Genomic DNA, 27,148 nt, shown 5'->3' with positions numbered 1-27,148 from the left:
CACGCTGGGTAGGTCCATGCATGAGAATCAGGGAAACAAGACACTGAAGTGACAGTAGTCTTGTGGGTTTTGTCACCCTATAGTGCTTATATATCCCTCAAGGATGATATAACGTGGAAGACGGCAGCCCATATTCCAAGATATGCGCATATCCAGCTATTACAGGGTCCTGCTCTACACCTTGCTCCTCTCCAGGTAATTGCCAGACTTCTGCCTCCCTTCATGATCACTTCTGGATTTTGTTCAGCCTTCCTGAGGCAGCACCAGGGTCAGCAGTGATTTTTCCAGAGCGTCCTCTCTCCAGTGGGAGAGCTGAACTTCCCACCTTTGCCTCCCACCTCATCCTTTGTTCATTTGTGAGCATTTGGTGTAGGAGACAGTTGGAAAAAGTGTGGGATATCACCAGGATTTCCCTTCTTTGCACACTTGGTGACTCTTTTAAGAGCACTTAGAGTGGGAAAGCGCAGCTTCTGCCCAAAAACTTCTACTGACTCTGTCTGCACTGATCCCAAGAGCTCATTAATTCTATTTATTCCAGTTTCCACTATCTGATGAGCATGGAAATCACATCCTATAAAGAAATTGGACACACTTGCCTCCTGCTGCTGCTCTAGTACTCAGGCTGTGAGTCTGTCCTACGTGGCCAAGAACATGATCGCTGGCTCACTTCTGCTCCCCACCTCCACCTTCAGACTTTGCAGGCAGAGAGCTGCACCAAACAGAAGTGCTCTGACCACCTTCTGAGGTTGCCTATTAATCAAGCAATGAGGACAAGAAATTAAAATGTGCGTATTTCAATGCAGAAGAGCTGAACCCCTTCCCCCAGCAAGTACTAGCAACACCATACATTTTAGTATCAAATCCCAGTAAAATTACTTAGACTCAAGATGGCACATAGATTCCAGTGCTATCAAGTCACAGTTACAAAGCTGTAGTATTATGCCTGACAGCTTTGTACAAGATTTAAAATCAGGTAAGCCTTGAGTTAACTTAGCTGTACATTAATATGGGAGCCAAGACAACCTCACATAAGGGCACTGTATTCCACACCTCGCCTCTCATGCAGAGGAGAACATCTTAGCGGCAAGCCATGCATTTCTTTCTGGTACAAGTAATTTAATAGTCTATATATATAAATGTGTGTACACACAAACACAGGCAGACATACTCACAGCCTCACCTTCAGCTTGAGAGTGTTTTTCCTGGGATTTGTCATTCACCCAGCACTAGAGAATAAACAAAACGAGACATGGTATTTTCAATTTGATCTACTCAAAGATATCCTCTATGTGGAGGATATACAGAAAGAATTACTCCTTAAGCTTTCAAGGTTGTGGTGATTGCTGTCAATATCTAGCTTTTCCCAGCAGGGACTTCCGTGTGGCAAGTTCTCTACAAAGCTTACTTAGAAGAAAAACCCGTCAGAAGCAGTGACAGCCTAGGACATCCTGCAGGTCAGGTGGAGGTGAGGCAATCGGATTTAGTCTTATGTGCACCAGAAAACAGATCAGATTGCATTTTTTAGGTTGTCCGATACTGGAGTTCCTTACGACATGGGAAGTGAAGGGACTGGGTTTGTCAGACCTGTGTCATCCTTTCTAAGCCATCCTTCAAGTGACTGGGCTCGGAGGCGTCTCACGCATGTTTTTAGCTGCCGTTATTTCTCCTGCTTGTTTAGTTGCAAGACTACTTGTTCATCTTCAAATGATGTTTGACATCTCACTGTAAATAGTCTAGGTTATAAACATCTCAAGTGTCAAAGTCTGAGCGTATCTGCCTGCCATTCTGGTTTGCATCTCTTTCTTATTCTGCCTGTTCAGCAGCTGTGTCCTTGGTGACGACTGTGCTTGAACTTGGAGTCTGATTTAGACACAGGTTGGGTATTAACCAATTAGTAGAGCTGGCTGAAAGATGAATATTCAGGAAAAGAAGGAGCAGGAGACCTGGAGGCCACGAGCACATGGCTGCTGAGGAGACACAGGGCTGGGAACCGGGGCTCAGTCCCACAGCAGATGAGGTCACTTGACGAACCAGGTACATCCTCGCTCCTATCTACTTCTGGCAGGATTTCAGAACAGCCACGTTCCTGCAAAGCATTTTCTACGACTTTTGGTCAGAAGTACAGCCTAATCCAGGCAGGTGAGGGCCACTTTTCACGTGGGAGATGTTTACCTGTCATCTCAGTCTTATGTCGCAGAGCCAGGCAACCTGCAGCGGGCTGAACGCTGGCCAGCAGTAAGTATCTGATCCAGCAATAATTCAGGGACCAAAATTCTCAAAAGCACATCAATTTAAATCACTATTTTATAGGATTTAAATGAAAACAGTAGTTCAACAGAAATATATAAGGAAGTGACTCTCCATCTGATAGACATTCTTCCCATATTAAAAGAGACACAGAAGCAATTATCTTCACATGCCTTTTCCTGTGCAAGTGGATTAGTATCATGCCTCCGTCTCAGAAGATACTCACATGTGACTAGGGATTAATTAAATCACAAGACACCTGGAGAGGAAGTCAGAAGCATGTAGACTTTCTACTCCAGACATTTTAAAGTGAGGAAAGAGAAATATTTTACCAGCAAGACCTTTCGGTCTTGATGGGGAAGAAGAACTGAAGACCAGCTTGGGAATTTCAGGGCAGAGAGCACAGAACAACCCGAACCCTGAAAATGAACCTGCTTGTAATTATAGCTACCACCTCATGCAGCTAATGGGCTCTAGTGTCCAGCAGCAGTTGAAGGGCTAGTGAGAGGTTCCCACGGGTGCTGCCCGTTGTGCATGTGTCCTGGTTTCAGCTGGGATAGAGTTAACTGTCTTCCTAGTAGCTGGTACAGTGCTATGTTTTGAGTTCAGTATGCGAAGAATGTTGATAACACTGATGTTTTCAGTTGTTGCTCAGTAGTGTTTAGACTAATGTCAAGGATTTTTCAGCTTCTCATGCCCAGCCAGCGAGAAAGCTGGAGGGGCACAAGAAGTTGGCACAGGACACAGCCAGGGCACCTGACCCAAACTGGCCAACGGTGTATTCCATACCATGGGACGTCCCATCTAGGATAGGAACGGGGAAGTGGGGGCAGGGATTCGCCGCTCGGGGACTGGCGGGGTGTCGGTCGGCGGGTGGTGAGCAATTGCACTGCGCATCATTTGTACATTCCAATCCTTTCATTATTGCTGTTGTCATTTTATTAGTGTTATCATTATCATTATTAGTTTCTTCTTTTTCTGTTCTATTAAACCGTTCTTATCTCAACCCACGGGTTTTGCTTCTTTTCCCGATTTTCTCCCCCATCCCACTGGGTGGGGGGGAGTGAGTGAGCGGCTGCGTGGTGTTTAGTTGCTGGCTGGGGTTAAACCACGACAGCATGTGACCATTTAAATTCGGGCTACCTATAAATCAACAGCAGAGCCCTTTTAGTGACAAGTCTGGTGATGGCAGCAATTAGAGTGACCCTGCTTTCAGTTCCTTCCAAGTCCTCACAAGTATCCAGGCTGCAGCTTTCCACCCCCTGCCACCGCAGCAAGAGGTGAGGCATTGCTGGAGGGAGGAAGGCTAGGACTGAAAAAGCACAGGCACACTGAGCAAGATGATGGGATGAACTCAAGAAGACATAAGGACATAGATGCTGGGCAACCAGCAAGAGGAGAATAAATACCTGGTTATGCAAGGGGGTTGGGAGCAGGTGAAAGGTGGGGAATGGAGCTCAGGATTGCAGTAGCAAGTCTGCGGATGAAAACTCCAGGAGCTGTTAGGCACAGATGTTGCTTGGGGGTGTTACAGCCAGGCCCCGGGCTCCTTCTAGCTCCAGCCCTTTTCTTCAGGAGACTGTACAGGAGGCATCCAGGCATAGTAATGCATCCTTCCCTGCAGAGCCACCACAGCTTTTTCTCAGTGCTGGTGTGTATTCAAGCCTCCCTCCTGTGCCAGGTAAGCTGCTTCTCTTATAAGCAGCCACCACCCTTCCTCCGGCATCTCCCAGAGACCTGAGGATGGACCGGTAGCCCCAGCTTTCTCCTTGAACCCTCTCTCTGGCTGGACTGTGTCTGGCAGCTGTGGCTGTAGCATGTGGAGCTACCCAAACCACAGCATCACTTTAACTCTCTTTCTCACCTGGTTGCAGGAGGACTGTGTGACCCCCTTGCACCAGCCAGCTGGGGACCCCCCCAACACCACGTCCAGAGAAGAGAGAATGTTGCAGAGGCACTGGAGAAGAAAGAGCAGAGAGCACTTCTCCCTGCAAGGCAAGATGGGAAATCCAGCACCGACAGCCATGGCACAAGGTGCTGGATGACGGTCAGGCCAACGCAGAGTGGAAGGAGGCTTTGGTATCTCGGTGACAGGCTGACAGCATTACAGCAGACCGCCACTACTTATCCTCCCTTCCTTCATGGCTTGTAGCAGAGTGGGTTGGTCCCATCTATCCATGCAGGTTTTCCAGTATATTGACCGGGAATCCCTCTGCCAACCCTGTTCCCCAGCTGTGTCACCTGGTGCCTTTGCTTCATTTCCAGTGGATCATTGCTGAACAGAGAGCTGACCCCCCCATCTCCCCTCCTGCAGAGAGGCTCAAGGTTGCCCCACTCTCCTCCCCCACCTCGTTCCAGCCATTTGGGCAAGGAGAGCTGTGCGGTGTCCTCCAGCTCCATGCAGGAAGCCCCTGCCGCTGATCTCTCCATTGTATATGAGCTCACGTGTGTCAGAGTCTCAGCGAATAAATTCACCTGGGATCAAAGCGGAAACGAAGTCCCAGTGTCCCTTATCACCTTTCTTGACCTTCCCCACCGTACCAGCTAGTAGCTCCCCAGTAAAACATTGCTTTAATGTAATTTCCCAATTGTTAGCGACAATTTCCCGAAGGATTAGAAACTGGAGAAAGCTTTAGTGGAATGCAAAGAAGTTAAGAGGAGGAAAAGAGCCAACACCGTCTTCAAGGAAAAGCTCAAGGAAAAATGAGAGAGCAAACATGTTACCGTGCATCAGCCGGAGCAGAGTAGCTGTCCATCTGCCTGCCACTACCCTCCGTAAGAAAGCAGGTATCTCAGCAAAGCTGCAAGCCCCGACGGAAAAATTGTACCAGAATCTGCGTTACTGTGAGTTTGTCTGGGGGGAAAAAGCACAGTTACAGAGAGGTGTTGGTGCCCAGTTCATGCGAGGTGCCTTCCTACCCAAGGCGGGTTGTTTGTGTGCCTGAGCCTCTAGTGCTTTTAAACTGAGCTCCAGAGCCATTTCACAACCCGCATCAGCTGCGGCAACTCTGGCTGCTGCCCCTGTTCTCTTTGTTAACGAGCTTGTCTCTCTGCGGGAAATACTCCTTAACACAGATCTCTCTGCACCCCATCCCTCCTCCCGGCCCTGACTCCCACTCGCTGGAGACAGGACAGGATCCAACGGTGCTCTGCCAAGTTACAGGGGCTGCCTGACAGCCACAATGAGGGAGCACTTTATATTTCAGAGCTGTGCGCAACGATTGCCTAATTAATCCCCATCCCCCACCCCTACATCCAGTACAGAGTGAGGATGTCTTGATTTTCTCGTTCTCCCAACACGGGATCCTGCAGCACGGCAAACTTCGGCGATTTGCTCCCAGTCAGCGTGAGAAGGGACCTGGGGAGAGGAAGCTGATGCTGAGGCCCCCACCAAAGTAAAATACAAGGGAATAAAGAAGCCATCTCATGGGCAGGACTCCTTCTTGCCAGCATCCCTTTCCACCTGGCTGTGCTCAGAGGACAATTAAATTACACTGCCGCTTCCCTTTCATTGTGATCCGATTTACGGAGGAATTAATGGGGGCAGAGGAAGAGGCCACCTTTTCTTTTCCCGGCCTGTGTGAAGCCAAAGCCAGGGCAACTGACAACTATAAGCCTTCTTGAAAAACGCAATGCTTGCCAGGATATCTTTATTAGAGAGGAGAAGGGGGGAGAGGGGAAAGGGCTGCTGTAAGAATGAAAGGCAGATACAGGTGTCAGCCTTGCTTACAGCAGGGATTTTGCACCGGTGCAGCTAAACCCTTCAGTTCAAATTCCCCCGTGGAGCAGCCTGCAGCAGCCCTCTCCCCCGCTGACAGTGCCAGCCCGATGGGTGACCGAGTGTGCCACGGTGCCTGTCACCCACGCGGGACAGCAGGTTGCTGGACACTCTCATGGGGACACCCGTACTTGAAAATATAGTAAAATCCCAGCTTCTCACGGGTCATTTGTCCAGGCTGTGGGTTTGCTGTGCTGCAGATGGGGATATGGGACCATTTCAAGTCCAGGGTTGTGTTATGGCTTGGATGCCCTACTCTGCAAGCCCAGCCATCGCTGCTATTACCAGCTGCGGTCCAGAAGCATTTTGGCAAATTTTGCACACCATGGAACCACAGCAATTAAACCATGGGGGCAGCGAGCTCTGCACAGGATGCACATGAAGATGCTTTGTGAAACAATTCTCTGTGTAAAGCCAGATGGATTCCAAAGGCATCTGGTCTAATGGCACCCCTGCTACTCCAGAGCAACCCGTGTCTCTCTGTGCCACGCTGCCTCATGCCCTGGGAGCAGTGCGTGGTGGCACTGGGACAGGTCTGTGCTAACAGGGAACTGGGGAATGCAGGAGCTGGTGGGAACAAGAGGAACAGGGAAGAAATGTTCCCAGGTCCACGCTCCCCCTCCACAGAGCCCCCACGGCACCTTTGCTCTTTGCTTTCTGTTATATTCCATGTTACTGAGGTTTTTCTGCTCACCTGAGTCTTCAATGATCTCCAGGATCTTGGAGAGCAGAAAGTTGATTGCACATATCCATCTTCCAGTGTCCACACTGAGGAAAGAGAGAGGAGACGTGATGTCCCCGGGAAGCCATCGCTCAGGTAGTTGCATTGGCTACATCCTTTAATTTACATGTCCAGTGCCTGCGGTGCTGGAATGGCATGGTAATACTTTTTGTACCTAATCCTCTTTGAAAGTTCACATATATTCAAACTGTTGAGATGTGCTTGAATCCCTCGGCTCACGTTAACTCCTTTCTGTGTGTGGGGTAGTCTCTCCAGATGGCAGATCGTGTAACAGATGAGCAACTTCATTGTCATTTCTCTCCAGAGCTGGGGAAGAGCAACCCAGGTCAATGGAGAGTTTCTGAAGAAAATTCCTGCACGTGGACTTCTCCCTGACACCCGGGCAGTGGAGGTGGTGGCACAGCCAAGGACCAAAGAAAAGGGCTAATTTCCCTGCTGGGACTCTGGGGATAAAAACAGTACAGAGCAAAAGTAGTGGGTCAAAACCATTTTTGGAGTCTGGAGACTCCTGGGCAGGAAGAAGATGGTTCCAGAAGTCAAAGCAGGTAGATCACCCACCTACAAAATTGAGAGATGGTTAGAAAAGCCCAAACAGTAGCCTGGGTGAGGAGGAAGATGACACTAAGCAGCTGCCTGTATTATGTACCTTTGCACATGCCGACTGTCATAGCTGTACAAAGGCGTACCTGCTTCTCAGGAGCACAAACAGAAGGAAATGGCAATTATTCATTTCAGAAATAAAATGACGAAAGGAGGCAAGCTAGTAATGAGTTAAGAGTTACCTGCATTCAAAAGAAGCCAAGGACCTAAAATTGCATAGTGAGTGCAATGGTGGGACTGTGTGTGTTACAACCTAATGAGGAGATGGCAAAGCCTGCATGTATCTGATGAATGAATTAGCTGTTAATTCTTAATTTCCATGCCTATCTCCTTCCATCCTGTTTTCACCTGGGGCTGCCTCTTGAGCAGGCACGGTACTGCTACAGCCTTGTCAGTGGGACCAGTGGGCCGAGTTAGCTCAGGGGTCTGAGAACAGACGCTCTTTTAAGGCAGGTTTATTTTCCAAATAATACCCTGTTGCTTTGTTTTAATTACTGTTGCTTGAATTATGACATTAGGTCCCACTGGCAGGGTCAGCTTTGCTGTGCTGTCGCTGTCTCCCATGGTCCCACATCAGCTACCCATTGCGGCTCCTTGCAGACCTGATCTTGACCTTAATCTTGGCTACACCGCATCGACCTGGCCTTTCCCCACTGCCAATACAGCGGCAGCAGCGAGCGCAGCATGGTTCTGTCTAAAAGGTAAGGGGGGATCGGTACTCCTAGTAATACTAAAGCAATCTCTAATGACAATTCGGCACCTAATGCTTGTGTAACGCAACCAGAAGGTGTTAATGGTGTTTATTAATGAAGCATGACTTCTGCTGAGGTTTTATTTAGGTGGTGATGGCATGAGGATGGTGGGAGACAGACGTCCTAGCCAGTGACCCTCCGAAAGCAAGGAGAAGTGTGCTAGGAAGGGGAGAAGGAGCTGAAGAAACTAACGTCACTGACTTCAAAGATGAAAGATTCTCTTTATACTCTGAAAGTGACTGAATAAAATGACTGGCATCATTACTTAGCTAAATAGGATTTTCTACTTGTGTCAGATTATTTTAAACGTCAATTTGATTAGCCCGATTGCTGCTGATTTGTCCCAAAGAAGTGCATTACATTAATTTAGCCTTATATTGAGAAAATACTTTGAATTATGATACCATTTATTAACATGATTTGCTTTCTCCCAACAGATGTGTTAGCTTTGCCCACAGCGCTTGAAGCTTAGTTTTTGGAGTTGAGTTCACAGTGTTAGTTTCAGCTGTGGGAAGAGCTGCCCTCTCCATGAACATTTGCCAGCCACCCGGTCGTGAAGGAACTCCAACCATCCCGTCCACTTAGTAAAAGAGAAAGCAGATAACCCCTCGTACCCAGCTGTACTACAGTCACCTGAGGGGCAGGGCTAGTTCATGCATTCTGGATAAACCCCTGAAATAATGAAAAGCACTGCTTTTCCTAATGTTTTTAAAGAGAAGGAGTTCCCAGGAGGGGAAGGAGGAGGAAAGCTTACTGCATCCTTGCTGAAAGCACCACCAAAGGTGAGATCCTATGGCCCACAAACGTAGCCAGCATTAAAACCCATTGCACTAAAGTATATGATTAATAATGCTTAATAATCCACTTCCCAGTTGCGAACAGTGTTTTTACTCACCGAAACCTTCCTGGTGAGCTCCCATCCACGCTTAGCCACCCACGGCACCAGGACAGAGATCACCCATCATCTTCAGCCACACATTTTGGAGCCTTCCTTCTGACAGAAGGGCACCTAGAGACCCAAATAAGCATTTTAAGGACAGCCTTGCAAGATTTTGCGCAGGTCATATCACCATCTGATCAAAACATCTCTTAGGATGCTGCTGTAGCTGCAGCTCTTTGCTCATGTGCCTCGTGCGTGGGGCCCAGCCCCGGAGATAGTCAAGCACTGCAGCAAGTACACATAATGAAATGAAAAACAGACTGACCTCCTCAGGCTAGAAGCAACTAGAGAAGGAGCACCCTGTTGCGTCCATCTGGAATCGCTGAAGGGCATACTGGGAAAATTTCAGGACTGGCGTTGGCACCAACAGGGCAAACCCAGATTATTAAATCCCACAGCTGGCTACAAGCGACCGCAGCCCTCGGTCCTTTGGCTGCCTCTGACAGCCCAGACGCACTGGGAGCACTCCCTCGTATCGTTAGCTTCTTGGTCCTGCCAGGTGAGGGAAATGTTTCCAAGATTTCATTTAATACCTGTATTTAATCCATTAGCTCTCCCTGCAGACCTCCTGAAGGCTGGGCTGTGATTAAGGAGGAGATAAGTGCTCTGTTTATTGCTCTCCTGATACTTCTCCACTTTCCTCTCCACTTCCACGGGCAGTTTTCACCCCGCAGTCGCCCAGTGCCTCAGAAATACGTATGGGACCCCTCTGCCCTGTCCCCTCGGGATGGGCTGAAGAGGAGAGACCCCCTCCCAGCTCCAGCAATACAGCTCTCACTCTCCTGTGCCTGCACCAGAGTAAGATGCTCCACTTGTCGAAGAGAGGGAAGCTTCGCAGGCAGTGCTGCTGGGCAGTAAAGGGAGTAGAGCCGGGAGCAAAACCCTTGCTCCAAGCATCCATATCTCCGAGCGGACATCCATATCATCAGGAGTAGCCAGCAGGGATTCACCGAAGAGAAGTCATGCTGGACCAACTTGATAACCTTCTGTGAAGAAGGGACTGGCCTGGTAGATGAGAGGAGAACAGTGGATATTGTCTACCTGGACTTCAGGAAGGGCTTTGACACTGTCTCCCACAAGATCCTCATATTGAAGCTGATGAAGTACAGGCTGGATGAGCAGACAGTGAGGTGGACTGAAAACTGGCTGAAGGGCCAGGCCCAGAGGGTGGTTTTCAGTAGCACAAAGTCTAGTAGGAGACCAGTAACTAGCAGTGTACCCCAGGGGTCAATTCTGGGTCCAGTCTTAACATCTTCATTAGTGATCTGGATGATGGGTCAGAGTGTGCCCTCAGGACGTTTGCTGATGACACCAAACTGGGAGGAGCGGCTGGTACACCACAGGGTTGTGCTGCCATCCAGAGAGACCTTGACAGCCTGGAGAAATGGGCTGATAGGAACCTCGTGCGGTTCAGCAAGGATAAGTGAAGTCCTGCACCTGGGGAGGAACAACCCCATACACCAATATATGCTGGGGGCCACCCAGCTGGAAAGCAGCTTGGCAAGAAAGGATCTGAGGTGTCCTGGTGGACACCAAGTTGAACATGAGCCAGCAACGTGCCCTTGCCGCAAGGAAGGCTAGTGGTATCCTGGGCTGCGTTAGGTAAAGTATTGCCAGCAGGTTAAGGGAGGTGATCCTTCCCCTTTATTCAGCACTGGTGAAGCCACACCTGGAGTCCTGCATCCAGTTCTGGGCTCCCCAGTACAAGAGAGAGAGATGGACATACTGGAGAGAGTCCCACAAAGGGCTACAAAGATGATGAAGGGACTGGAGCATCTCTCCTATGAGGAAAGGCTGAAAGAGCTGGGGCTGTTCAGCCTGGAGCAGAGAAGGCTCAGGGTGGGATCTTATTAATGTATATAAATACCTGAAGGGAGGGTGTGAAAAGCATGGAGCCAGGCTATTCTCCAGTGACAGGAATAGAGGCAACGGGCACAAACTGGAACACAGAAGGCTCCACCTGACCCTCATCTCCTCTTCATTGGTTTTGACCACCCAAACAAATGTGCTTCCACACACAGTATTCATTTGGCTCGTTTTTGGTATTTCTAATGGCTTGACTCACACCTTTCCCGGGGTAGACTCCATTAACATGTGAATTAGCAATCCCACAAGGAGCTCATTAGTACAGTGCCAAATCAGAGGTCTTTAGTTCATGCTAGCACCTGGTCCATCGGTGCACCAAAGATGCTAGTGCTCGCTGCATGAGGAGCAAAAAATGCAAAGAGTTAAAAAAACCCCACACCAACATTGAAAGGACTGAACATGTGGTGTTTTGACACCTGTCCGCCTGGAAGAATCCACGTCTGCTGTCTATGGAGATAAGCTCTTTTATTCCAGACTTCAGACAGGCTGCAATGACGTCACTCTCTAGATAACAAAAACGTCAACTATTATTTGCTGCTCTTGGCAGCAGCTCCTACCTAAACCATACAAAATTCCTTATTTGTTAACATTCCCAAAGGGAGACATGTCTCAGGAGGGCTGGGCAGCCCCCTACATGACTTTAGGTGCTTGTTTCTCATACATAAGACATAACGGCACACTCAGATGAAACATTCAAAGAAAAGAGGTACTTTTTAATGTAACACCGAACTCATTTTTGCAACTCGTTGCTGCAAGGTACTCTTGCACCAACCTTCCAGCATGGTGAAAGTAGGAGTCAGATCATTCAAATGGACCTGCAGGCTCCTGCTGAAGTTGACTGCTAATTTGGGACCTTCATGATGCCGTTGTATAACTTCCAAGATGTTGGCACACTCAGAGAATATTACCCTTCCAAATGGGCTCTGAGGCAAGGGAATACACTAGGGTAAATGCGCCATGAGCCAAGTCCCTCTTCAGCATATTGTACTTTTTTTTCTCTTGGATATGGCACCCATGTGGCCTGGGAGAGTATGCAAAAGTGAAATTTCTCTCAAGATGCGTCATTTTCTGAAGGCCATGTTTCCCTCCAACCCCATTTCCCTCTACTCTTCCCTGTTGTAATAGGGATAGTTTTAATCTCCTGACATCACCATAAAGGCTGAGAGATGTTGAAAGCACTTCTTGGAAGAAAGCGTTGTATGGCAAAGGAAGAATAATTGTGACAGCGCAGGGAGAGCAGATAAGTCTCCCTAAAAAGATTTTACAGCCTCATTTGCATTCCAAAAAAAAAAGAAGAGGGTGTTTTTTTTTTTTTTTGCTAGAAGCAGCAGGGAAACATGAAAAATTCAGCAACTCAAAATATTCCCAAGGGAAAAAAAGAACAAGGGTTAAAAAAAGATCAAATCCAGTCCTACCAAATCATATCTAGTTCAAGCAACAAAGATTGCACGTAAGGCAGTGACCAGCCTGGGGCTGATGCTGGCTCCCTCCCCACTGTAGGAAATTAGGCGTTGCCCCCAAGCCCAGCCAAAGCCTCACTTTTGGAGAAGGCATAGACCTACCATTCATTAAACCTCTCTGCCAGGATGTGGTACAGCCCGAGGCAGTCTGGCCAAGACCTGCATGGTGGACCTCAGCATGACAGTGCCACATGCCCCAAGAGTGGATGTGGCACAAGCCAGAGCTGCTTGGTGGTGGTGGTGGTGGAGAAGCGACTGAAACTTGATTTTAAATTGACACGTGTGTGATCCCAGAGGGGTTGAGTTTATGAGAGCCCATCAGCACCGAGTGGAAGAAGAACAGCCAGCACCTTTGCAAGGAGCAGGTATGGATAATCTGACCAAAATGACCCAACATATCATTCCCCTATCATATGGCACAGGGCTGGTTCAGACACTGCAACCTAGGCGTGCCCCAGTCAGCTGGTAGCAACCATTAAATGGTGACTGGTATACCTGTCCCCCCACAATGTATGTTAAGAGGACATAGGAAATGCATGGACTCTGCTAATAGTGCCTGGCAAAATGGGCACTGGATCAGGCAGATTTCCATTGTCAGAAGTGCAGAAAAAAGATGTTTAAGACTAGGAGGATCCCTTTACCAGGTGGAACTGAGCCAGGCTTCTCAGCTCTACGCACAATTTTAGCTCACTGCAAAATTACCACTGCTCACCCTCCTTCTTCCAGCAAGTAATGGGATGGCAGAGGCTGGCGATATGGATGCCAGGTGAAAAATAAGCAGAAGCAGAATGTCAGGACTTTAATCACATCTATACGAGATGTGATTTTTCCTCCTAGCCAGACGTACCTGTTTTTGTACACAGACATTAATACTCGTGCAACAATATTTGATCAGCCTTAATTTTCAGCCTGGATCCCTGCCTGTTTCTCCAGCTGAGCAGCCCAAGGTTTCCTCCTGCTGCTGTGGCCAGCTCTCGGCAGGATTTGCGCATTTGTCGCTGTGTGCAGCCGGGATAAAGCACATGCAGGGTCTCTAACGCACTGCAGTGGAGCCGAGTCGCTTCCGATGCGGCTGGCTCAGCCTCCTCTCTGCCATCCCTGGCTGGTTCATTAGCATCAAACTGTTCAAAGGGATGGAAATTAAATTATATTTAGGTCAGAAACATATTTTAAGCAAAAATACCTATTATATTTAAAGCATCTTGTTCAGAGACTCTCTGTCTGCTGCTTCCAGGACAGCTGCACAAATACTCACTATCCTTAATACATTTTTTAATGATACAGCAGGCGCTTCCAAAATCTGATTTTTGTTTAAACATAAATTAGGTTCATTCTCTCTCTCAATCTAATTGATGCTGGTGAATAAGAAACCACCTTCTGGCTGCTCATTTAGGTATCCCAAACAGAAAAAAGCCCAGATTTCCCTGGATAACTTTGAAAGAGAGAGAAAATAGCTCTGCCATAGTGACGGGGTTGTAGTCCCGGACAGCCCGGCACTGCCAGTGCTCTGCTCTCTGCTAGGAGGGAGCACGCAGGCAGGCAGGCAGGCAGCTTTCCAGGAGCACCAGCAGTCAGACATCGCTTCCCACACTTTAGGCTGCCATTCCTTTTAGGCAATGGCCTCTCCATGACTCTCTACAATCAAATCTTAAACAGCTTCAAGCATCTGGCTATGCCTCCTATCAAGACTGTATGACTGATGATCTCCTTGGACTTTATAAATATTGATCATTATTCTGGAAGCAGCTCAGCAGAAGCTACTCTTCAGCCCCAGCTCCCGTCCTCCTGGAGGAGAAGCTGTGTTGACTCACAGTCAATACACTTTAAACTGGAGTGTATCGTGATGCTTAGGGATCCTTGGCTATCCATGCTTAGATCAGTATTCCAAAGTCTCCTGTGAACAAGCCAGGGACACGGTTACCTTGCCCAGGGCTTCCAGTGGGATAAGGCAATACCAGTCCTAGAACAGCCCAGAGAAATTTCTTGCAGCATTGCATGACACCTCCCTCCTCCAAGGGACCGAGCCCACAGCCTCACTTGTTTATGCCGACACATACCAGAGCAGAGGAACGGAGCTGCTGCTGCTTCTCCTCCACAACCCACCCAGGAAAACATACTGGACAGCCTGCCGGCTTGCCCTGCTGCTGACATGTCCTTCCACCTGCTCATAAACTTTCCATTTCCATGAAGGCTTTGTCTTGCATTTGATTCCTGAGACAATTTTCTCTCTCCTGCCATGGGGGCACAGCAGGAGACAGAGACCCAAGCACAGCTGGCTGCTTCTCCCCCCCAGGCCCTGTCAAACTTCTCTGCAGCATGCCCCGGCACTGCAGGCATCACCGAGGCAGGGCTCCTTAGATGTCTCAGGGAGGAGGTGATGCTATTTTTCTGCCCTTCCTCCAGGGGATCTTCAAATCCCTCGATTCTCACAGAGCAAGTCTCTTCAATCTGAGTCTGTTTGAAGGAGGCAGCAACACAGGAAAAGAAGAGTTGGATGGAGGAAGCCCATTTTGGGGAGCTTAGTAGAAAAGATTAAAACATTCCTATTTTCCAGCATTGATAGTTATCCTCCCCTCCATCAGCAGCTTCACTGATCTGCTCTGGCCTGCTCTGTGCTGGGCCAGGGAGGACATCACTCTCCTGCGGTTTCCCTGACCCGCAATGGGAGCAGGGACAGAGGCGGCTCTCGCCCAGCTGGAATAGGCACCCGGCACCTCTGACTTTTGGGAAGAGGAGTATGAGCAGCTTGAGAAATGCATTTTTCTTTCCAGCCTGAGCTGCAGCACCCTGCCCTCAAGCGCACTCATCAGATAAAGCGCACTTCAGGCTGAAAGCAGACACAGAAACTGGTTTGAATGGGGTTAGACAGAACATTCACCCAGGAAGGCTTCAGTGCTCGACCACGCTCATGGTGTTATTGAGTTAGCGTTAATGCAGCACATGTGGTCCAGCAGCCAGAGGAAATGGCTGGGGCCTTCCTCAGAATTGACAGCTTTATCCCTTACATTAGCACCAACCTGCTGGCAGTGGCTGGCTTTGCTCACAGCAGTGGCCGTTCTTCCTCTTCTGGCATGCGTGCAGAGCCCTGCTTCAATTGCAGAAAAAAAAAAAAAAAAGGCATTACCGATTGTACGCGCTCCTGTTCATTCAAGCCGTGCTTGTCACGACAGGGCAGTAGCAGCATATCGTTGCCCTTCGACAACAGCCCTAACCGGCTGGAACAGAGCAGAGCAGCCATCCTTTCCGAGAGCCAGAAGCTGTTAGAGAGGGCAGGAAACAATGACGGCATCTGCTCGTGTATCTTGACCTCACCAGTCCTCCCAAGGGCTGCATGTGGTGGATGAGAGATGGAAGGCATGCCCTACCAACCACCACACCGATTCCCTCATTTGCAGGACATGCCTTACTGAATGACAAAAATTACAACCGCCGTACAAACCACAATTAAATGTGTTTATTAAGTAAAACCACTACTTTATAGATGATCATGCTGGATATAGGTGCAGTATCAGTGCTCTTATAGTAAAACCCAGTATTTCTTCACTTAAGCTTTAATAAACCTACAGTTTGCTTTTGCAGACTAAAAACTCAGGATAAACTACTGGTGAGTTACGAGCATGAGTAGTTGTACTGTATTCAGGATTAGATCTCAGTTTCTGTCTTTGGCTACTTGTAAATCTACCTGCTCTTCTCCAGTGTTAACCTTGAATTCGACCAGATTAAATCTAGACAGAGTTGGCACAGCACTTTTTTTCTGTTAGCTGATCACTGAGTCTGACTTACCGGCTTTGTGGCTTGATATCTAGAAGCTTGATACCAGATCTTGGAAGTCTGTCAACACAATAGTACCATTTTAACTAGCAATACAGTATCTGTGAGACCTCCACCATCTGCCTACACTTCCCTTGAGGAAGGAGGAAAGGAATGGAAGTACTGATCAAAAAGGGCCTCCCACAGCACCAGTGTAATGAAACGCCTCCTGGAAGTGCAGGAGATTCCAGGAGGCATTCAGGGAAGCTCTGGTGAGAAGAAACAATGTGCAGTGGGATTTCAAATAGTCCTTCCCTCAAAGGAAAGCCTCAAATTGTTTTTTTTCTTGAATCGAGTAAATCAAAATGATAAGCAAACAACACTCCCAACTATGCACATGACAAATTGGAAGATGACAAAGGGGAGAAGTTTCTGTTTATTTATTCTTCTTTAAAATGACTTAAAAGCAAATTTAAAACACTATTTAAAAAAAGAGGGGATTCAAAATATCAAGAGGCTGAAAATAAAACCACAAAGGAGGCATTACAAGGTTATCTGAACATAGAAAGCATAGTTAGTATAAAACAGATTTACAGTGTCAGTGAACAGCAAATTCATGCTGCCCATGTAAATGGAACAGCACGTAATACTGCCCCTACCCTCTGGAACACAAAATTCTTTTATCATTTTGTTTTATTGTAGTACTGGATAGGAAAACACAACAACTTTAAAAAACAACATTTTCAATTGGAAGAGAAAAACATTAAAAATATGAAATTGCTCTGTAGGCACTGATAAATGTTTTTCTATGGTAGAAGAGTGTGCCAAAGCAGAATTCGAAATTGCATAATTCCTCTTAAAATGATACAGCCCTGGTGTGACTGCAAATAAAACCTACCTAAGCTATTTCTCTGGAACTGCCTGAATGCAGCCCTGCCCACTACGAACAGTCTGCAACACTGGTTTGGACAGGGCTAGGCAGAAGCAACAGGCAGCAATACTGGAAAATGGAGGTATCTCCTGGTAAGTCAGAGCGCTCTGACAGCTCAGATCCATGGAGGGCTTTCATTACACTGACAAAGAGTGACTGTGTATGCTTGCCAAGCCTTTCACTCTGTGTGTTTCAAGTTACACCTGACCTTGAGGTGCTGAGACCTAGTAAGGAGCGAATGGGAGCAAGAAAAGGTTGCTGCCTACAGGCCTGCTTAGAAATAGCCACTCCAGTGGTCAGTGGCTGCTGGCAGGAGGTCAGCTACAAGCCCTGCCCAAGTTTGCCATCAGCAGACGAGTGCTTCCCTCTCCTCTCCCCTCACTGAGCACTGGCAGCTGTAATGTTACTTACGCCCTCCTCTGCAGAGCACTCTGATCAGACTACGGAGCCCTTACGTCCTCTGAGGGCAGGGATGTGGACTTCACTAGGATCTGCAACAAAAACCAACTCAAAGCAATCGGGGGGAGGCAGCTGCTAGGGCCCTGGAGAAGGTTAAAGCAGTGCCTGTGCAGGGCACCCTGAAGCAGATTTTCACCTTGCAAGCTTACTCACTTCTGAGACATGTCCTCCCCTACCTGTCTTGGCACATGCAGCCTTCCTGCTCCCCTGCTCTGGTGAGCAAAATGCCCGAGATTAGCAGTCCCAAGGCCCAGCGTCCCTGCGCACAGGGGAGGAAAGATGCGCTTCAGTCTTCTGTTTTACTAGGGATTCTCTGGCTTAAAAAGTCACTTTTTAAAAAATGCCATGGCAGGAAGCAGTTAATCAAACATGTCCTCAAACATGCGTTGCCCCATGGCTATGTAAACCTCTTTTTCCTCCGGCGTCATCTGGGCCACCAGCTCAGGGCGCTGGCTCACTTGGCTGTACGAGTGTGGACGCCCAGCCACTGTGACAGTGGGGTCTTCTGCCACCACCTCAAACTCTTCATCCTCCTCCTCGTCCTCCAGCCCGTACGTCGAGGTGGCCGTGGCGGGAGGGCGGGGAGGGGATTCCTCCTCCGATTCGCTTGTCTCGCTCTCGGAGTCACTAGCGTTGGCACCGGAGAGAGGAGCGGCACCTCCGATGGTGACTGTTGAAGCAGAAGGTGTCTTCTTCTCGTGGATAAGCAGGGCACGCATCACCTCCTCATTATCATCCAGAGCTGCCCGGCCCTCCTCACGCTCCTGGAAGGCATCCAGATCCCGGCCCCCTGCAAAGAGATACAAGGGAATGATCGTTTCCTCACAAAGAGCTGGGTGACGGCCCTGAAGGCTTTCTGAACCTGTATTAATTACTGCTACTGAGCATGCTTGGCCAAGTCACACCCGTTCTCTATACCAGCTCCTCTTCTCCTTTGAAAGGCAGATAGTTATGTTTTTTTCTCGTAACAGCAGAGCAAGTATTGACATTTCCTAGGAGCTGGGAAGCCTGGAGTCACTGTGGCTCCCAGCTGGGAGCCTCGGCCAGGAGCACATCGCAAGAGAAGACAACAAACGCATGATGGGCAGGCACCTGGAAAAGACCTCCCCAGGGAGGTGTCCAACTCAGGCACCCCTTAGCTGGGCAGATGCGCTTTCCTTACTGTGGAGCAGAAAGCAGTCCTTGGGACCTAAATCTGGGCTTCCAGATACCCAGGCTATGCACCCAGTGATGACACTTGTCTGAGATACAGCGAGTAGCTCGGTATTGTTTCACAGGTGAACAAGCACCAGGCTGTTTCCTTTTTGTCCCTTTCTTTCAGGTTGGATGACCACAGCCTCGAGGACTTGCCGTGATGACCAAGAGCACGGGTGTTGCCAGCACAGACCATAAATACAGACCCAAAACCAGGCCCTGCCCTGCCAAGCTCCCCATATAAGGATTAAGATGGGGAAGCAGATGAATCCTGGCACACAGTGAGTATTCGGAAACCATAAAACAACATTCAAAGTAGCCGTATCTGGTAAACTCCCTGGACCTCTTATTTGAAGGAGACTGCAGTTTCGCAGCTGACAGACACACAGCCTGTGCTCCTCTTTCAGTAAGCTTGGCTGTACAATAACTGGGAGGGTTTGACATGACTTGGGTAGGCAGGGCGTCTGCAGTTCAAGGATTCAAAAGGTAAAATTCTGTTGAAATAGTGGCATTCTGCAGAAAACTTCTCCTAATCCTACATTTGGTGAGAGGACTGTCGCTCCACCCAGCACCAATAAACCTACAGGCAGTAGGGGAAAAAAAAAACCACCCAGAACAAAAAATGAAATACAGAGAACCTTACGTAAAAACAAGGCCTAAAAAGTAGGACAGACTCCCTGTGGCAAACTTTCTTGCACCTAAAGACGCTGCCTACGAACAACTGCTGGAGCTTAGGTGACGGCATTCTGCCTTCATACATTAAAGCCACTTGCCTGCTTCTCCCAGACCTGGAACCTCATGGTTTCAGCAGCACATCCAGGCAGTTGGGGCCCAAGCCTTTCCCCCAGGGTCAAAAATACACTGGTTACTTTTTTCAACTTGAGATGAAAAAAATGCTGAGAAACAGGTGAACTAAGGAAGTAAGTTCTGCATTTAGCACTAAAAGCCAGGGGAGTTTGTGGTCACTCCTTTCCTATGGTAAAATAAAGGCCAAAAGACCGACCCCTAACTTTATTAGACTCATGTTTTTATTGTAAATGAAGTTGTAATGGGTGATGGCTGCAACTACTATTATTAATGCACTGGCAAAATTCTTGAAAGAAAGGAAGAATGAAGGCGTTGTGTTGGCAGCCTCATGTTCATCTTGTTGCTTGTGACTGTAGAGCATAAGAGGCTACTGGAGAGCATTTCTGTGAGATAATATCGTAGCTCATCACACTGAGAACTGTGAAGCGACCACAGCCTGGGGTAGCTCCACAAAGTCTGACTTTGTGGCTCAGGAACGGGGCTGTCTCTTGCTTGTGAGAACTGCTCCTGCCAGATCCAAGCAGTGAACCTTTCCTGTCAACAGTCCCAAGTTTCCTTCCTCCCTGTTTATATCATCCAAAAGCTATAGAAATGTGTTGCAGCAGCAATTTCAGGCTATTTCCACAAGTCCCCTCTTTCATCTCCACTAGTGGTGGAGGTTAAGCTGTGATGCCATTGTGCTGTAAGCAGATATACTCCCCTCAGCAGCATCTGAGAAACATTTATACTGTGTACACCAAAAGTCATCTCAAGGAGCCAATTTAAAACTACAGGTGAATGGAATGTCTAGCAGAAAAACAGGGTGAGAACTCACCATGGCTGGTGAGTAACACAACATCTGCTACAGACTTGTCGTGGTTTCAGCCCAGCTGGTAACAAAGCACCATGAAGCCGCTCGCTCACTCCTCCCCCCCCGGCCCCGGTGGGATGAGGAGGAGAAAATATAAAGAAATGCTCATGGGTCGAGACAAGGACAGGGAGGGATCACTTACCGCTTATGGTCACGGGCAAAAGACTCAACTTGGGGAAGAAACAAAATCGATTTGATTTACTACCAATCAAATCAAAACAAGGATACCGAGAAGTAAAACCAAATCTTAAAACACCTTCCCCGCACCCCTCCCTTCTTTCCGGGCACAACTTCACTCCTGAATTCTCTGCCTCCTCCTCCACAGCAGCTCAGGGGGGCAGGGAATGGGCGTTGGGGTCAGTTCGTCACGCATTGTCTCTGCCGCTCCTTCCTCCTCAGGGGGAGGACTCCTCACTCGTCCCCTGCGCCAGCGTGGGGTCCTCCATGGGCTGCAGGTGGGCATCTGCTCCACCGCTCACCTCCACAGGTTGCAGGGGCATCCCCTCCTCTGGCGCATCTCCTCCCCCTCCTTCTTCACTGGCCTTGCTGTCTGCATAGGTGTTTCTCTCACCTCCCACTTCCCAAAGTCCACTGCAGGTTTCCCTTCTTAAATACATTATCCCAGAGGTGCTACCACCATCGCTGATGGGCTCGGCGTTGGCCAGAGGCAGGTCCGACTTGGAGCTGGAGAAGCTTCTAGCAGCTTCTCACAGGAGCCACCCCTGCAGCCTCTCCCCTGCTACCAAAACCCCACCACACAAACCCAAAACAAGACTGCAGGAAGAGGTTGTTTCAGTCACCTCACTTTGTTTAATGTATTTGGAAAAAGTTTTGGGATCCGTATGCTCAAAAGGTGTTACACACAAACGAGATCATTAGATATCTTCTGACCACTACTTCACGCCCATTTTCTTCACTTCTGCTATACCTCCATACTCCACTCCTCTCCTGAGCATTGCACTGGTTCCAGGGTCTCATGCTTACACATGCAGTTCCCTTTTGCCATCTATTCCTAGGGCACCAACAATTTCCTTCTATAATCCTCAAATGACTTGGAAGATTGCATCTATTGATTCACTCTTGTAAAAATCATAGAAGGTCTCTATTTCCTATTTTTAGTGTGTAGGCTTAAATAGCACACTTACCAAAGCAGAGTGTTTCTACTAGTGGTTACAAGATCTTGACTATTGTCTATAGACAACCCGACCCCAACATGAATGAAAATAAAAGCAAAGATAATGAGAAACAAACAGAAAGCAATAAAGACTCACCTGCCATTGTGACAGGCCTTCCTACTGTACTTCCAGAAACTTTATTTCTGACATATTCTTCATATAAAACACATTTTGAAAAACAATTGGCAAGAAGGCAGCTGGGAGCACAAAACCACTGCTGGTGGATTTGGTAGGCTTCAGAGTGACTGAATGTTAACAAATGTTATTTTTCAGCAGTGACCTATTAGGTGGGCAGCTTTCTAGATGAGACTGAAAGACCTTTGTCCAAAACCAATAAACTCTCAAGGTGGAAGATGTAACAGATAATTAACATTTTAGAAGCACAAACTATTTTGTGGGTAACTCAGCTTCACTGACCTGGACTTCAATCCTGGATCTAATAAACTAGGATTTTTTACATCTACCTACACAGAGGTGCTTTGCACAGCAGAGGGGAGCAGAAAAAATCTGGAGTGTAGGGAGCAGCAGCTGTACACACACAGGGGAACATATTTTTGACAGCACTCTAAGAGCATCACATAAGCAGAGCAGTACTTCTGCTCTGTCAATTTTCTTACCATCTTTGATTTCATCAGGGTCATAAGCCCCCTGCACCGTGCTCTCTCGTAGCCAGATTGGTCTCTCTCTGGCTGGCTTTCCTTCACTTGCAGACCGATTAAGATCCTCCTGGTCCTCCATGCTGATGACAACGTTCTGGGTATACAAGTCCTCATATGATGGTCCTTTTGTAGTCCATGCTTCCCGATGGTGTCCACCTGCAAGGCCAGCTGCTGTCCCTGAACCAGTACCAGCTGCACGCTCCTTGCTACATAAAAGTCAAAGAGATAAAAACACAAGCAGTCAGAACAAGCCCTTCCTCAGCCAGCATTGCAACACTTAAAACTATGATTAGTTATCTCCCACGATCTGCACTGAGAACTTGCATTCTGATCTCTAACATGTGGTGCCAGGAATTTCTACACCAGCTTGGTGGTTTGGGGAGCTTGCGGGTCTCTAATGGGAAACCCTACCTGAGGCCATGGCAACTTCCACAACAGATGCTGAAAAGAGAAGACAGCACTAAAGCTTCTGATGCACTCATGTAAGAACAAACATAAAATCTGAGAATACTCTGAAATAAAAGTCACAGCAGAAAAACATAGTTGAACAGTAATCTGGTATTTGGAAAAGTCTCTTTTTGGCCTTTTCACAGCAACACTACGCCGCATTAAAAAAAGCACTAAAGTTTAAACAAGTCAAGATGATAGGCCCAGAGACCCAGCATGCTCAGATCTGTGAACCATTGTTAATCACAGGACTTGTGAAGGAGTTAACTCACCATGAAAAACAGAGTTCAAACTTTGCTTGAATTGTGACTGACAACGCCTGTGGTAAGTCACATCTCCTGTGTTACACAGGAGATGTGTACTATCCACAGATACAGCCTTGGGAGGACTGGGGAGTCCAGGCAGAAGAGAAGAAAAAATGAGAGGGCACCTTCAAACCAGAGAACCAGGGCTGGGCAAAGGCCTTTGTGTGGTGATGATGCACGGGAGGAGGCAAGACAGAACTGTCTTCATCATGGAAAAGCTGGATAAAGAAAGGCGATGACTGATGCAAAGCGTACGACAGTCAAAGCCTAGCCCTCCTTTTGTTTTCCAAGAGAAGCTGCAGCCAGCACATTTTTCTCCAGGCTCCTTTCTAACTCAGGAGACTGATGGAGAAAAGAAACATTCCTACTTGGATCTGGTGGAAAGAGGACATCAGGTGGAGTATTTTCTGCATAGAGATAGCAATAAGCCTAAAATACCGTCTCTGGCCTGTGCTGGTACATATGCATTGATCAGGGAAAGCAGCTGAATGGAAACTCACTGCTTTCCAGGCAGGGAAAACCAAACGTGACTGTTCCTCTACTTCAAAATCATATTTCATCTTCTCAGGGAAACAGATCCTCTGCAGACTGCACCCACCCTCAGCCATAAAATTTCAGTCATCTGACTGCCAGTGGTACCTAAGGCTTTTCAGAGGTAACAGACCTGCCTGGACTCCTCCTCTCATCCAGAGCAAATCCATCATGGATACTCAGTGTCCCTGCTTTGGTGCCAGCTGAGCTGACAGAAGTTTGCAGTGAGCACAGTTCAGTCGCTGCTATCTACCCAACAACCTTTCCTCTATCTGAGATGCTTAAAATAAGGTTGCAGTTGGAGAAGACCTGAGTAATATGCAATTTTTTTAATTCAGCAAGGACTTAACCACTGCTTGACGAACTAATTCTGCTGGATTTTTAGGGGTAAACAGTGAGTGGAAACTATGCAGGCAGGTGATCATCCCTCTTCCCCAAATAAAAAATATTGGCGTGTTCAGCTGCAGTTTAGATTGAGGGCTACTCACAGCCTCCCAAATGTGAATTTGTTGGGGTCTGTTAGTAAAATACTTCACAGCATCTGTTTTAACATGTGTCCACACACTAACCAGTTCTCTCCTGCAGCCAGCCCTGCTAGGAGAACTTCACAGCAGCCTTGAATTTTGGGAAAGAAGACTCACGCACATGTATTGCTTATATAACCTAAGGAACCACACAGAGACCTTCTTTCCAGTACGTTATTTCAAGTGTTGGTACCTTTCAGCTCTCCAAGACAGGCGTGTGTTCTGTGAAAAGCACCACTCTGCTTCCCACACAATAGAAATCTCTAACTAGCGTTTCCCTGACGATTTTATGTAATCCACTTTCCTCACAAGATACACAATGCAGCTCTCCCCCAAGCTCTCCCTCCACACGACTGCAGCGTGACAGCTAAATACTCAGTAGTGCCAGGAACTGCCTAATAATACTTTTGCACAGAGGTCCCCAGAAATGTGCCTAAAATGGACTTTTCCCCCTATGCAGTATCATTCAGCAGCAAAACACTTATTCCATGTCAGGAACATTTCAAAAATGAAAATAACAACTGTAAGAGACACCTACAGTACTAATTACCTTAAGCCACCTACTGCAATGTCCCACACTTAGGTGGAACCATCTAGACACTTTCTGTCTACTTTCGGACCTCAGTGAGCTTTGCAAACGTGCCTCGATTTACTTCTTTGTGGAACTGCATCTTCAGCGACACTGTTGGTAGGAGTGAGCAGCCCTTCAAGACTACATGACCAGGGGAATACTCCTTACTGCAAGAAGAGATCTTACTGTTCAGCAACCCTGTTCCAAAGTACAGGATTAAACACCATGGATCCAGCACCAGCAAAAGCCCAGGTGCGCGAGCTGCTTTACAGGCAGCACAGAGCAGATGAAGGGAGTGCACTCTTAAATCTTTCTCTCTCTCTCTCAGATCCAAGTTCTGCTTTTTCCTCGCCTAGGTCTAGACTTTGCATGGCCACCCTGCAATCAGGAACTGTGGCAGCTCAGTGGCCCAGATGTGGCTACATTTGCTCAGTTACCCAACGGTTGTTTTACCCTGATGGAAATCCCTTAATGAGTGGTTAGCTGCCTTTAAAGGCGACATAAATAATCCTTGACATAGCTGAGGTATGGCCCACAGAAACCACACCGTGCAATGGGAAACAACTTGAAATTTTCATCTCAATCCTGCCCAGACTATTAAGAAAAGGTCTTGCATAATGGGGACCGTGCTGTGTTTGAAATAAAGCACTTTTTCACTTTGCTGCTCTTAAGAGCTTCATTCACAACAGACAACCCATGGTTCTTGATAGCATGACCACAGAACATTAATTCTGTGAAGATTTTTGTTATATTAAATCATGCTATTTTGACATAAGAAAATGGAAGGGTTATTAAAATCCATCCATTTTCAAAAACCACAGAGAAGGGCTTAGGTAAAGCAGGTTTATTTCAAAACCTGTGGGGCTAATTCATGTCCTCCCAAGATTAAGAAAATTAACAGCCCCATAGAAGGATACAAATGAAGATCTGCCTGGTTTTCCATGGCAGGTAAATGGCAGTTATGCAATATCAGTGTGGTCGCTTAGAGCTGTAACTCTCCTGAAAACATATGAAGTTGCCTGCATTGGTGCGAAGAGATGATACAGGCACTTTGTGACCTTTTCTGTTTGTTTCAGAATCACAAAATGTCAGTTTCCTCAATGATTTCAGACACTCAAGACTCCATAAAAATGGAAGGAATAAATAACCCAGGGTTTAGCACTTTAAAAAAAAAATAATCTCACAGCAGCGCTTTCATGCAATTAGCTGCTTTTAATTAATAAGAGTTAATAAATAATTAAATCATTGTATGTGGTGAAGCAAGTTGTGTTCAAGTAAGCATTTAAAAAGCCGCCTATTTGTTTTGTCATTCCTCGCACAAAGTAATTAATCATTTACAATGTTTTTTAAGTATTTAAGAGTCAAGTAAGTGGGTGCTGTTATTTAATCATGGGAATGCACCAGGCTTGTGCTGTGATAATTTCCTGTGCACAGAAGGGAAAGACTGAGAAATGACTCTCTTTTTGGTGCAGTTATCCCAGTTCTACTACTCAAACTACAAAAAAGGGATTTAAAGCAAAGGCTAGTGATTCAGCTTGGGCAGAAAGGCTTCAAAGACTCCCCATATCACCAAAGACATGTTGAGTGACCTTGGAAAAGTCTCTTTCCCTCTCTATATTGCTTCTGTTTTTCTATCAGAATGATGAGGAAAAGTAGCTACCTTCTTGGCTAGAAAAAGACTATGAATAGGCAAAGAATTTTTAATTATATTAATTAGAAACTGTCTAGCATGAATATATGAGGAACATTCTCTCTCAAGGTTAGCCTGAGAGAAAAAAATTAGTATCTTGCTTGCTTTCCCATTAACTAAAGCCAAGCACCCCAAGGCACTGTGGGAATGCTTCCCCGCATGGTACATTTCCCCCCCCATGTGTTTAATTAATTTTTTTTTTAAACACAGAGAAGAGCATCACATTTCACCACAGCTGACAAAACTGACAGCTCCCCACATCTTTCTGCATTATTTAAATATAATCTGTTTTTGTACAGCTAGGAATGTTCTGAAAGAAAGTGTTATTTCCCATGGGTAGGAATACTTTAAAGAGTTTTTGACTATAACATGGTCTTCTCCCAAAAAGGTGTGTAACAAGTAGGAGAAAATCAGAAGAAAAAAATACCCTTATTACAAGTAATGTCTTCGAACTAGAACACAAAGTGTGGAATGCAGATAGCTTAGTTTCAGAAGCTGGGTAGAAGCAAAAGGAATAGATGAAAGATAAGGGTTTGAGAGAAAGACGACAGTGTAGATGGCACCCTCAGTGCTTTGCCAAACAGCTGCAGTTTGCATTTCTTAAATACTGGGGCAAGGGCTTGGTATACACACCAGCTACAGCACAGCAAGCAGCAGGTAATTCGAGTACCCCACCCCACAGAAAACTACATACAGGAGGCTGACCAGAAGAATAGTCATCTGCCTTGTTTAGTAAAAAATGGCTACGGCCCTTTGTCTCCTTATAAACCACACATTCCTTGGGGAAACCAGTCAGCTGCTTGAATAGCTGGTGCTGAACAAGTAAGCCCTCAATGCAGCCAAAGGCTGCACAAGGTTTGGGAAAGCCTC

The 27,148-nt window shown here is 47.2% G+C and overlaps 1 protein-coding gene and 1 long non-coding RNA gene across 3 annotated transcripts in view; both read right to left on the bottom strand.

Moving 5' to 3' along the window:
- Positions 1–601: 601 nt before the first annotated feature.
- LOC128145035 (uncharacterized) lies at positions 602–5,196 on the bottom strand. The gene is made up of 3 exons (XR_008236310.1): positions 4,972–5,196; positions 1,181–1,226; positions 602–750 (listed from the first exon to the last, which is right to left on the bottom strand). It is a non-coding gene; the product is annotated as an uncharacterized LOC128145035 (long non-coding RNA).
- Positions 5,197–15,817: 10,621 nt separating this feature from the next.
- GTF2E1 (general transcription factor IIE subunit 1) overlaps positions 15,818–27,148 on the bottom strand; it is a 56,966-nt gene continuing 45,635 nt past the window's right edge. For both annotated transcript variants that reach the window (XM_052795166.1, XM_052795167.1), the window contains exons 4-5: positions 22,169–22,416; positions 15,818–18,315 (exon numbers count right to left, since the gene is read on the bottom strand). In XM_052795166.1, coding sequence (XP_052651126.1) covers positions 17,885–18,315; positions 22,169–22,416 — 679 coding nt within the window. In that variant the 3' untranslated portion in view covers positions 15,818–17,884. The remainder of the gene's footprint in view (positions 18,316–22,168; positions 22,417–27,148) is intronic.

This window comes from Harpia harpyja, chromosome 8 (assembly GCF_026419915.1).
Source record: "Harpia harpyja isolate bHarHar1 chromosome 8, bHarHar1 primary haplotype, whole genome shotgun sequence".
NCBI lineage: Eukaryota > Metazoa > Chordata > Aves > Accipitriformes > Accipitridae > Harpia > Harpia harpyja.
This window is presented reverse-complemented; position numbering and strand designations above follow the sequence as displayed.